At 45.9% G+C, this 11,544-nt stretch overlaps 3 protein-coding genes across 3 annotated transcripts; 1 reads left to right on the top strand and 2 right to left on the bottom strand.

Annotated features, from left to right (window-relative positions):
• Positions 1–5: 5 nt before the first annotated feature.
• LOC117577618 (platelet endothelial aggregation receptor 1) lies at positions 6–1,164 on the bottom strand. The gene is made up of 2 exons (XM_034262471.2): positions 633–1,164; positions 6–568 (listed from the first exon to the last, which is right to left on the bottom strand). The coding sequence occupies exons 1-2, from the start codon at positions 1,117–1,119 to the stop codon at positions 78–80; spliced, it is 978 nt and encodes a 325-aa protein (XP_034118362.1). The 5' UTR covers positions 1,120–1,164; the 3' UTR covers positions 6–77.
• A 605-nt stretch (positions 1,165–1,769) lies between these two features.
• LOC117577668 (coiled-coil-helix-coiled-coil-helix domain-containing protein 2) lies at positions 1,770–2,920 on the top strand. The gene is made up of 2 exons (XM_034262556.2): positions 1,770–1,938; positions 2,330–2,920. Exons 1-2 carry the CDS (start codon positions 1,892–1,894, stop codon positions 2,763–2,765), a joined length of 483 nt encoding a protein of 160 aa, XP_034118447.1. The 5' UTR covers positions 1,770–1,891; the 3' UTR covers positions 2,766–2,920.
• A 930-nt stretch (positions 2,921–3,850) lies between these two features.
• Positions 3,851–11,172, bottom strand: LOC117567549 (protein xmas). The gene is made up of 3 exons (XM_034247611.2): positions 11,010–11,172; positions 9,389–10,943; positions 3,851–9,076 (listed from the first exon to the last, which is right to left on the bottom strand). The coding sequence occupies exons 1-3, from the start codon at positions 11,042–11,044 to the stop codon at positions 5,984–5,986; spliced, it is 4,683 nt and encodes a 1,560-aa protein (XP_034103502.1). The 5' UTR covers positions 11,045–11,172; the 3' UTR covers positions 3,851–5,983.
• Positions 11,173–11,544: the final 372 nt, after the last annotated feature.

Raw genomic sequence — 11,544 nt, 5'->3', positions numbered from 1 at the left:
AATTATTATTATTTTATACATATATTTTCATTTGCCTTTGTATACACAATTATCCACAAATGTTTTTTTTTTCTGTTTTAATAAATAAGCCAAAAGATTTGGAGCAAAGCGAGCAAATGATATTGACTGAACAGCTGAGAAGCAGTTGCTGTTTTCACCTCCGGCACACAATGTGCATTGTCCACCACCTGATAGTTATCCCGGCACATGCATTCGCCCCATTTGCACTGTAGCTGCAAGGGTTCAGCGGACTCTTCGCAATCCTCTTGTCGGCGACAATAGCCGCCATAGGCAACATCTGCTGCACAAATCGTGTCATTCTCACTGCTGATCTTGGTATAATGCTTGGCACTGCAGAGACAGGTGTTGTTGGTGCAGGCGGCACCGTTGCCCAGCGTCAGTTTGCATTGGGCGTTGGTGGTGCAATTGTCGCCATAAGCAACGCCAGGCAAGCACATGGTCATGTTGAGGTTGTGAACGTGTCCAGCGATGCAGGCGCACTTCTCCAGCTTGGGCAGGCAAATGGCATCGAGGGCACTGCACACGGTATCGTTGCGACAGCTGACATCTAAGATGAGATCAAATGGTGAATGGGAATACATATATAGTCTGGCATATAAAGCAAAACTTACCCAATAAAGCGACACAACGTTGCTCATGCTTATCAAAGTGTTCCTTGCACATGCAACTCTTCTGTGACGGGTGGCACACGGCCGCCCTGTCCTTGGCCTGGCATTGCATCGTCAACTCACATGCATCGTCGAGTGCCACGGCTCGTGGTATGCAGCGTCGTTTATCATCGCTGGGCATATAATGTTCGCCACAGTAGCATTGTTCGGTTGAGTGTTCGCATACGGTATACGGCTGGGTGCATGTGTGTTCCTTTGTGCAGGCTCCACCGATGATGTTACTGTACTTGAGTTCCTTGGGCTTGCAGGTTACTTGTTCGTTGCCCTCGGCGGAGGCGGTGCATTGGCAATGTGAGTTATGGCATTTGGCATGTTCATATTGCTGGCAATCGGTATCGTTGTGGCAGCCCAGTTCGAGCAAATCGTTAGCCAATGCTGCATTTGGCAGCCAGCTACAGCCAAAAAGTAGTATCACCATTAATCGCAACATTCTGCTTAACCTCGTTGCGGTCTTTTACATTATGAAATTATGAAAATGGGCGCCATTAACCGTTACAACGGATCGCATGGTTACCGTTTCCTGCAACTTCTGGCAACGCTGGCACACCGAATCACTCGTCAACACTGGCTGGCTGATATCGATAACTGTCGTACAGAAAATATTGTTTTTATTAAAAAATAAAGTATGCTATTTTAAAAAAAAATATTTTTTACAATAAATTGCAAAACATTATAAATTAATTAATAAGATCGAATGGTGTGTACACATTTTTAATAAATAGTAATCTTGTCATACATAAAAAGTGTGATATGCACACACTTATTGAAAATAATATTTGGAGTACTACTTGACGTACAGTCTTTTAAATCATAAAAATGCAAATATGTGAAATATATTAATTACGTTATGAATTGATGTTGAAAAATGAATTACAATTTTAAAAAACACTTCACTGCAGAATTACGCTGCAGTGCGTTTATTTACAGCTTCGAACTTCGTTGTGTGACCAGCTGGCACTTATTATGCTTACTGTATTTGAGTATATTCTTACAAATATTGCCTTTGGTCACACCCTGATACAGCTGTTAAAGCGAAAAGCTTTAAGAAAGCTCTATTTTGTAAGAAAAAAGTCGAAATTCATCTACAGTTTATAAAGAGAAGCAGGCATCGGCAGGCACACAGTTAAATTCTCGTAAATAACTAAGCAACTAGCACTTTTCGACTTTTTCAAGTTAAAAAAGTAAAAATCAAATCAAACAAAATGGTACGCCGTGGACGTTCTGCTAGCCCCCCACCATCAGCCAGACGGTAAGTTGCAACAATAAAGTAGCGAAAAAATAAAATGCAATGCGTGAACACTGCGAATTCCAATTGGACAAAGACGTAAGACAACAGGCGACATGTGTATGTGGGTGCGTGTGTGTTTGTGTTAAGTGTATTTCTTTTTTTTGCATGCAAAATGGTGGAGAAAAGTAAATAGTATTCAATATCTTGATGTTTGTTAATGTGAAAAGAAATGTGGGGAAACGTAAAGATATTTCTGGAAGTTTTGCTTCCGCAATCATCAGTTGCGTAACCAAAAAAAAACACGGTGCAACGTACAAAGTTCAAACGCGTGGCAACAACAACAACAATGACAACGAGAGATAATTCAAATAATACAATTGTATGTTTGTGTTTTTGTTTTTTGTTTTTACAGTAGTGCACCAGCGCCAGCACCTGCTCCGGTGCCCGCACGTGCCGCTGCACCACCACCGGCTCCCACGCCAATGGCAGCGCCACCTAGCGCCGTTGGCATGCCGGCACCACAACAACCATCGATGTTCCAACAGATGGCGGCAACCGCTGGCGGCGTTGCTGTCGGCTCGGCGATTGGTCACACTGTCGGTCATGGCCTGACATCGCTGTTCAGCGGCTCTGGGGATAAGGAGGCCGCTGCCCCGGCTGCTGCTGCGCCAGCACCACAACAACAACAGTACTATGCGCAGCCCGCGCAGGCCAATGAACCGCAAGGCGCTTGCGCTTGGGAGATCAAACAGTTCCTGCAATGCGCTCAAGGTCAATCGGATTTGTCGCTCTGCGAGGGATTCAATGAGGCGTTGCGACAGTGCAAGGTGCAGCATCATCTGCAGTAAACAACAATTAGCAAATGACAACAATACAACAACATCAACAACACCACATTATGCTACTCTAAAAACACAATGGCGAAAATGTTGAGCTAGTGTTGTTTCTTTACTTTTTGTTTATTTTTTTTCTGCAATTAGTTTTACATATTCATATATAATTGTTAATGAGACAACAAATTGTTTAATTTAGTGAAGATGTTCAATAGAAATGCAGCGACACCAAAAAGGGTCGCTGATGAAAAAGAAAAAAAACACGAAATGTTCTTATTGGGCTAGCGGGATAATGTGTATGATGCAAATTTTGCATCGTGTTGTGAAATGGTGTTCACATCCATACATACATATGTATGTATTTATGTATTGCGTATGTTTGTGCATGTCACGTGAGTTTCGAGCATGACCTTGCGCTTTTTCTTTGGATGAAAAGAAGGCGCGCATTGTGTCTTAAAATAGACAACCTGATTCATTTGCTGCTGATGCAAAAAGGGCTGATATGTTGTGACCAGGCAAGAAAGAGACAGCAAACATCGCGTGCGACGCTGTCGCTTTGTTGTTGTTTTGATTTCGCTGCGCTAATTGCGGCTTATTTTGGTGAAATGGTCACACCAGGCCAAGTAAACAGAATCGATTATGATAAACATGTTTACATTTCCGATAGTGCACAGTGTATTTGTATTAGTCACACACATACACTTGTGCATTGTGTTGGAATATTCTACCCCCATCGACATCTATCTCGCTTTCACTCACTGTGTTAGTCAACCTCTATCTATAGGACAAAGCTTCCACTTTTAATTTCAGCAATTTTCGTAAAATTTTGAATTAAACTGTTTTCGAATAATTACAGAATGGTCTTCTAAACGAAATTAATTGTGCGCATATTGCGCATTCATTAACAAAAGCTAATTTCAATCAAGTTTTCTTTGCTTTATTTATTTTAAAAGATAGTCATATACATATACGAAGTCATTTACATATAACGAAATTAAAGTAATTCAATAGAACAATTTGTTTAATTTTTACAGTACACATTTTTTGAATTGATATAAACTGATTTTAACAGGTATTTTTATGAAAATGAAAATAATCACTTATTGAAGAAGAATCACGCACATAACCAAAAATTTATTTACAAGTAGCAATATATATATATACATGTATATATATGCCAATCTATATATGTAGATGTACATATGTATATAAGTAATTTTGATTCACCATGGCAACCAATAGAATGTATGACACACTTTAAAATTGATACCGCATTAGTCACTTTATTAATTAGTCTACATCATCGTCCTGATCCTTGTGATCTTGTAGAAGAAGACATAACTTCGTTTTCAGGGCACTCTTCGTTCGCTTCTCAATTAGATTTTCGCTTGGGCCAAGAATCGTACGTCGCACTGTATTGATCTTTCGTCTACGAAGATTGTCCAACGGATGCTTAAAGATTGTGGGTATTTCAAGTTGTTTGTGAAAGAAACCAGCACGCAAACAATTGCGACGCTCAGCGCTATGTGTGATCAATTTAAAGATGGGCGAACTTTTCATATATTCATAATTCGGGGACTGCTCTTTTTTGGGCTTTCTGTCCAACAGATCTGCCAGCAAATGCTTAAGTCCACTTTGCTCCGATTTAAACTTGATATCTGAACGATCAGTTGACCTTTGTCGTTTTTTTATTGTACTCTGTGGTTCCGCTGTTGACTTGGTCGACACTTTAAGAGTATAATAGCCTCCTTTGCGTTTGTTGCGACCCGACGTCGTCTTATCCATCAAGAGGTACTTGTTTTTCAAATAGAAATGGCGCGTTATTTTCGATTTGCCATAATCGAGTGTGGCCTTGTTATCCAATTGTCCTTCGGCCGCCAATCGAATGTCCAACTTGTGTGAGCGCGCTGTTCGCTGTTTGGCCACACTGCGGCATTTCTCAGTGCTCTTCTTATTTAGATTACTCTCCGCTGTCAATTTGGTCCCACTTGTGCCGCATTTATTTTTCGTCGTTGTTTGCTGCTCATCCTTTTGCTGCTGTTCGTTGTCATTTTTCTCGATTTTGCGGCCAAACTTATCGTATCGATTGTGTTTCGGTTTTGTCACGTAGGCCCGTTGCGGCTGCAATCCCGTCCAGGCAAACGATGTGGGTAGCATCATTGCTTTGCACCACATGCCAAAGCGATGCTGTGGCACCATTGTTCTCGCATTGCGTTGCACCACAGGCACTGTTGCTTGCGGATCCTGGCCACCAAATGCCATCAGCTTGTTCTCGATACGTTTTATCGATTGCATTACATTGCATCGATACATTTGCCACCAGATCATGCCCTGCCTGGGCAGCATTTTCCATGTATTGCTGCAGCATCCCGACGACAGATTGTTCATCATCGTTAATATTGTATTGTTAAGATGGTAAAAAAAACGGATAGGAAATATTGAAAAGCAGTCAAATGTTATTAGAAAAATGGGTCTTGATATCTCTGTTGCTAGATAATGTCCGTCGATTAATAATTTTGACTTTAGTTGGAGTACGAAAAAATATATGTAAATTTGGTCTGGTTATAATTATAAAATTTTGATCTGAGCGTTGAATAGTGACTGCAGTGCATGTTTTTTATTTTGTTTTTTGTTCTATTTGTATTTGTTAGCACTTCAAACAAAAAGCAGCGTGACCGTTATTTCAAAATATACCAAATTGACAGTTGAGAAAAATACTGCTTTCAAAAATTATCGGTTTTATTACACTTGCACTTTGGGGACAGTGTTGCTCTATTATTATGCAAGTGATTGCCAGTGTTGCCATATTGCAAATATTTATCTAAGGGGATTCCCTCATTTATGGGTATAACAAAATAAAGTATGTACTTTAAATTGAAGTTATTTAAAACCCATTCTGTTAAATATTTAAGTTGTAACTGTAATTATGAAAGAATTGAAGCGTCCTATTAATCTGCGTTTAATTTGAGGGACAATTTAAAATAATGCAAATCATTGCTAATATTTGTCCGATTTCAAAATTTAATCATTGCTGGCTTTAATTGTTTAATGTGGCATGCTGTTTAACCCCATTCCTAACAAATAAAATCTATATTAAAAATGGGGCATTTTTAAAAATTTTGGAAATCAATAAGAAAACATTCTTGGTACAACATTTACATAAATAAATCGTGAAAATAAATTGAAATGAACTTGTTTATTGGCGCTTGTATAGTACAAAAATGTGACGAGAGTTATAAAAATTTCTTGGCACGCCGCATCGTTTGCAGACGTCGCTGTTCGCTCGTTTGACAGCTATTGATCAGACGCTCGGTGCGATCGAGCAACGCAGCCGACTCATCACGCAAGGAATCTTGTGCTGCTGTTGATGGGCCGCTGAGACGAGCTCGTTTCATGGCTGGCAGGTTCTCGGCTTGTTCAAGTGGCTTTCGCTGTTTCGGTGGCGATGATGACGACCTTGTCAACGACAACGAAGACGATACAGATGAAGAGATAGCGGGCTCCTCTGGCTTGTTGATGGCAGTGTTGTCGCAACGTTCAATGGCACGCTGCAGTTTGCCAAGCGGCGCATTTAGGTCGCCTAAAGTGCGACGCTCATGATCGCTACGCTGCTGCTGGAACTTGTCGAGCACGGCTTGGGCACGGCCCAGAACTTGCTCGAAGCTCAGCTCATCGATGGGTTTCAGCTGCTGCTGTTGCTGTTGCAATAGCTCCTCCTCTTCCTCCTCCTGCTCGGCCATTTCTTGCAGTTTCTCTGCCGCTTCGGCAACTGCAGCCGCATCTGGTGGCTGCCACTCGTAATACCAATGCGACTCAAACGTGCGCTGCATTGTCTGGCGTCTGTAGACAATCGCTGCGGGCAGCGTGTTGGCTGCTTGTTCCAACAACAATTGCAAACGCTCCTTGGCAAAGATCTCCACAATATCCAGATAGTTTACTGCATCTCTCCGCATTTGCAGCTCCAGCGTTTGTATGGCACGCAATGCTACCGCTTCGACCTCCGTTTCTGGCTGCATCGATGACTGACTGCGTTGCGCATAATCCAACAGCCACTCACAGAACTCGAGCTGCGCTCGCGGCAGTGGCGACATCTCTGGCAGCTTGGCCTGCTCCAGCAACTGCACAATCTTGGAACGCTGCTCGTCACGCTGCCAACCGTCCACAAAGTACTCCAATCGATTGGGCAGCGGCAACAGCGATGACAATGGCTCCACATAGGCACGCAACTCTTGCGGCAATTGCGGACGATCCTCGAGCGATTCGCCAGCGATCAGCTGCAGTCGACGCACTGCCTCGTTGTAGAGACGCACACAGAACTGCGGCGTCTGCCGGCAACGCTGGCCAATTGTGACATCCTGCTTGGCGGCGAAACGCAGACGTTGGAACAGCTCATCGCCCAGATGCCAGAGCAACCAATCGCGCAGTTCGCGTTGCTGCAATGCGCTGCGACTGCGATGCGGCTGCTTGGCCACAAATTGCACGGCACACTGTAGGAGAGCGACGAGCTGTTGCTTCTGCTTGCCCAGCGTTGGCGTGCGGGTGCCAAAGATGTGATGCGTTTGAAAGAGTTGCTGCACCTGCAGTTTCAGCGTCTCCACATTGAATTGTTGCTGCTGTTGCGAGGGCAGCAGAATGAGCGCCACATGTCGGCAATTGCTATGCCGCGCCAGCAGCTGCAATCGCTGCTGTGCCTCCGCCAGTTGCTCGCCATGCACATAGCAAACAATGCCATCGGAGTGGTACAGCTGTCGCACATCTTGCGGCAAACCGAGCAACTTTTGCACACACAATGCCACGCCACGGGAAAGTCCATTGATATAGCCAGCTTTGTTGTTGTTGTTGCTGCTGGCAGTCGAATGTTGTTCCTCTAGCGGCTGCTGCAGCAGACCACGATCTAAGGCATGCTCCACCACCTGACCTGCTGGGCCGGCGGGCAGCGACAACAGCAGCTTGTAGAAGCGACGCACGCCCGGCTGCTGTGGCGTTAAAGTGCGCGCCAACAGCTCCCACAGATCCAGCTTGAGCCAACACTGCTCCTCCAGGCCGGCGAGCAGCTGCCGATAATCACAAGCGGCGCCTTGGCGATAGCGACGCATCAGACGCAATGCTGGCGCCGCATTGCGCATGTCCAGCAGCTGATCGCTTGATTCGCCGGCAAAGCTCAGCGGGAGGCTGGCAAAGAGCGCCTTTTTCTCCTGCTGCACGCGACGATAGCGGCGCCAACGTTGCCAATATTCGCGCATCAGTCGCAGCTCGTAGTCGGCGCGCAGCGTCTGGCTGCGCACCAGCTGCTCAATCTCCTGCTCCAGCAGCGTGTCGTAGCATTGCATCGCTTTGTTATGCAGCTGCTTTTCGTGGGCGCACAACTCTTCGATTTGCTGCTGCAACAGTTGCTGCAACAGCTGGCGACTCTTCGCCTCGCATTCCGCCTGTTTCTCGAGTTGTCGCTGACGCTTCTGTTCCGCGGCGGCTGCGGCGGCGGCAGCTGCTGCTTGTTGTGCCGCCTCGGCGGCCGCTTGACGCGCACGCTGCTGTCGCTGCTCTTCCTCGGCGCGTTGCTGCTGCTGCTGTTGTTGCTGCTCCTGCTGTTTCTGCAGCAACTGTTGCTGCTCCAGTTGACGCGCTTGACGCGCACGTTCCTGCTGCGCTGCCTTGGCCTTCTGCAGCTCGAGTAGCTCCAGTTCACGCTGCTTGGCTGCCGCTATCGCCTGCTGCAGTGCCGCCAGCTTAGCCTCCTCGGCGGCCGCTTTTTGTTGTCGCTGCTGCTGCTCTTGTGTGATGAGCGTCGTATTTGCTGCTGCTGTTTGCTTAGCGGCCGCAAAGCTAAAGCCACCCAAGGCGTTGCTGCTCGGCTTCACCTCGAAGATGTTGCCACTAAATGTGCTTGTCGCTGCTGGTTGTTGCTGTTGTTGTTGCGATGGCTGAGCCACAAAGCTAAAGCTTTTGCTTGGCTGTTGTTGTTGTTGTTGTGTTGGCTGTTGATGTGCTTGAGGCGGCGGAGTTGCTGCTTTCAACTTGGGTGATATTGGTGCCGAGAAGAGCGGCACTTTGAATATATTGCTGCTGTCCTTGGCGGGTTGTACGACGCTGCTGATTGCAACAACAGTTGCTGGCTGCTCCTTGGGCGGAGGCAGCTCCTCTTGCTCCTCCTCCTCGTGCTCGACGCTGTTGCGCAACTGATCCTTTGCCGTCCAGGCGCCGCTCTTCAGAAAGCCCTGCGCATTGAAGCTGTTGTGCGGCCGATGCGATTGATACAGCGACTTGGGCGGCAGCTCTTCGCCACAGATGCATTCGCCCACCGTTTGCATGCGCTTCGATTCCACCAACTAGAGCGAGAAGGAGATGGAGATGGGTAAGTGATAATAAATCAAGTAAGAAAGCTACAGTCGAGTGTGCTCGACTCTAAGATACGCACTATACATTGTGAATAAAAGCAAAACAGTGCGGTATTAACTTTAAAATATACTCAATTAATATACCGCAAATTACTAAAATTATACCAAATTCTGTATTTATTATATTAATAAAGTACTACATTCAAAATATACCATAGAGTGCAAAATATACTCAATTATTATCAAATGTTGCAGAACTAATTTGTTTGTTAAAAACAAATGAACATGTCTAATTTAACTCACCTCCAATTGCCGCTGCAGTGTGTAGTGCTCCGGTGGCTCGACCCGTTTGCTGCTGTAGACAACGCACCCGGTTTCGTTGACAATGAGATCACAGCTCTCGAGAAACTCTTCAGCCTCGCCATCGTCCTGAAAGTCGAGCATCTGGCGCACATAGGCGACGGGCAACGAGGAGCGTTCGTGCTTGCGCGGTGCACGATACGCGGCAAGCAGACGCTGCAGCGCCAGAATGCGCAGCCGGGTGAAATAGCTGATGAGGATGCAGGCCTCCAAGTAGCTGGTCTGTGGATCGCGCAGCATTTGAAAGAAGCGCACAAAGTTCGTGTCCTGCAAGGCCAAATGGAACCGAATGGCGCGACGCACTTGCTCGCAATTCTGCAGCTTCACCGGCAGCTGGCCAATGTCCCACAGAAAGTTCGCGTCCGCCAGATTGAGCAGCACAATGTAGCCACGGAATTCGGCCTCACGCGGACACTCGACACCCTTGAGCCGCAGATCGTGATACATGTACTTGAGTGTTTGCAGGCATTTCGTCAAGTTCTCCGCATTGATCTTCATGTCAAAGACGCTGGGATCCTCGGCCACCAGACGAGCCGTGCAATGGATGTGAAAGCGGGCACATTGCTCCACCAGTTTGACAGCGCCCAGCGAGCACAGCTCTTGCTGTGTGATCTCCTTACGTATGGAACGTGTGCGATCCCAAACGAAGTGAAACCAATCGCCCAGATTCGCATTCACTTGCTCGCTGCGATCCATGATCTCGTGCATCAGATAGCTCATTGTCATGTGCAGCGCCTGTTCGTCGCGCAATTCGTGCGGCAGCGGTGTCTCCTGATCGGCACTACTACGCGAATATTGCTTCAGCGCCAACTCGTGGGCAATCAATTGATCCGAATACGGCTGCAGTTCATAGGCGGCCACCTGACGCTGAAACTCACGCAGCACACGCTCCTTCTCGGGACACATGTCGGGACAATGACCCTGCAGGCCATGTTGCGGCTGAGCGGTGTCCAAACGCTGTTGCAGACGCATCAATTTGTCGCGGGCATCAAGCACACGATACTTTTCCTCGCTGCTGTGCGCCGCCTTGTGCATAATGCTCTCCAGTTCTAGCTTGGTTGTCTTGTAGTGCGCTGGGGCACGCTGAAGCTCACGTTCCCGCTCACGTTCTCGCTCCCTTTCGCGTTCCTTCTCCTTGTTGCCACGATCACGTTCTACCGGCGTTTTGTTGACCGTCTTGACAGCATCGGCGAAAGTCTTGCCGCCCGTCCAGGCCACCGAACTGAGCGCACTCAGCTCCGCCTGCACATCAGGGTCCACCCATTCCTCCGTTTTTTGGGCGGGTGACGACTCGTTCTCCATGTAACTCAATTCAAATCTGTGGCCATTGTAGATGTTGCCTTCCTTTAGAGCTTTGGCTGCCTCCGCTTCGTTCGCGTAGCTGACCGTGCATGTCATGCGTCGTGGGCGCAGCACAAAGTTCACCAAGTTGCCGAAGCGTCCGAAATGCGTGCGCGCCACAAATTTGTCGAGGAAAAGTTCCGGTATGTTGGTGCAACTGCAAAATGGAATTTGCCGCACAATTGATTTGAGATTTGTTATTGCTCGTATTTTGCTTACTTACAGCAGTGTCTTGTAGTTGTAACGGGCGTCGGCCATTTTGCGCTATATATTTATTCACTTTTATTCAATAACAAGTTTTTATACATCATTTACGTTTCATCTTCCATCAGTAACAACCTGTGATGAGCGATTGCTGCGTCCACCAATCAACTATTACACCGCCTGAGTATTTTGTATGTTATGATGTTTTGGTTACACTGTCGATTATATGTGTATTCGATAACACACTTATGTGCAAAAGCGAAGTGGTCACATTGTTCTCAAACTAGTTCGTTGTTTAATTGCAATGCCATTAAAAGGGCGGGAATTACTTACAAAAATGATGACTTCGTGAGGCAAATAATTAAATATCAATTTCAATATGATTACTAAAAAAAAAACTTAAATACTCTTTTACATTGCAATATCCAATTGGTTCAGGTCAACTTTATGCTTATTGAAACATTATATATTTTATTTGTACAATTTGTATGGAAAGTATTAATTCTTTTAATGAGTTTAATTTATATTTATTTCAAAGTTTGCATAATATGCAA

This window comes from Drosophila albomicans, chromosome X (assembly GCF_009650485.2).
Source record: "Drosophila albomicans strain 15112-1751.03 chromosome X, ASM965048v2, whole genome shotgun sequence".
NCBI lineage: Eukaryota > Metazoa > Arthropoda > Insecta > Diptera > Drosophilidae > Drosophila > Drosophila albomicans.
Note: the sequence above shows the minus strand (reverse complement) of the source record. Positions and strands in the feature narration are given on the sequence as shown.

Coding starts and splice junctions, on each gene's coding strand:
- LOC117577618 (XM_034262471.2), bottom strand. CDS start 1,119: ATGTTGCGATTAATGGTGATACTACTTTTTGGCTGTAGCTGGCTGCCA. Junction 569..632: donor ACGTTGTGTCGCTTTATTGG/GTAAGTTTTGCT, acceptor ATCTCATCTTAG/ATGTCAGCTGTCGCAACGAT.
- LOC117577668 (XM_034262556.2), top strand. CDS start 1,892: ATGGTACGCCGTGGACGTTCTGCTAGCCCCCCACCATCAGCCAGACG. Junction 1,939..2,329: donor CCCCCACCATCAGCCAGACG/GTAAGTTGCAAC, acceptor TTGTTTTTACAG/TAGTGCACCAGCGCCAGCAC.
- LOC117567549 (XM_034247611.2), bottom strand. CDS start 11,044: ATGGCCGACGCCCGTTACAACTACAAGACACTGCT. Junction 10,944..11,009: donor TACAACTACAAGACACTGCT/GTAAGTAAGCAA, acceptor TCCATTTTGCAG/TTGCACCAACATACCGGAAC. Junction 9,077..9,388: donor CACTGCAGCGGCAATTGGAG/GTGAGTTAAATT, acceptor TTCTCGCTCTAG/TTGGTGGAATCGAAGCGCAT.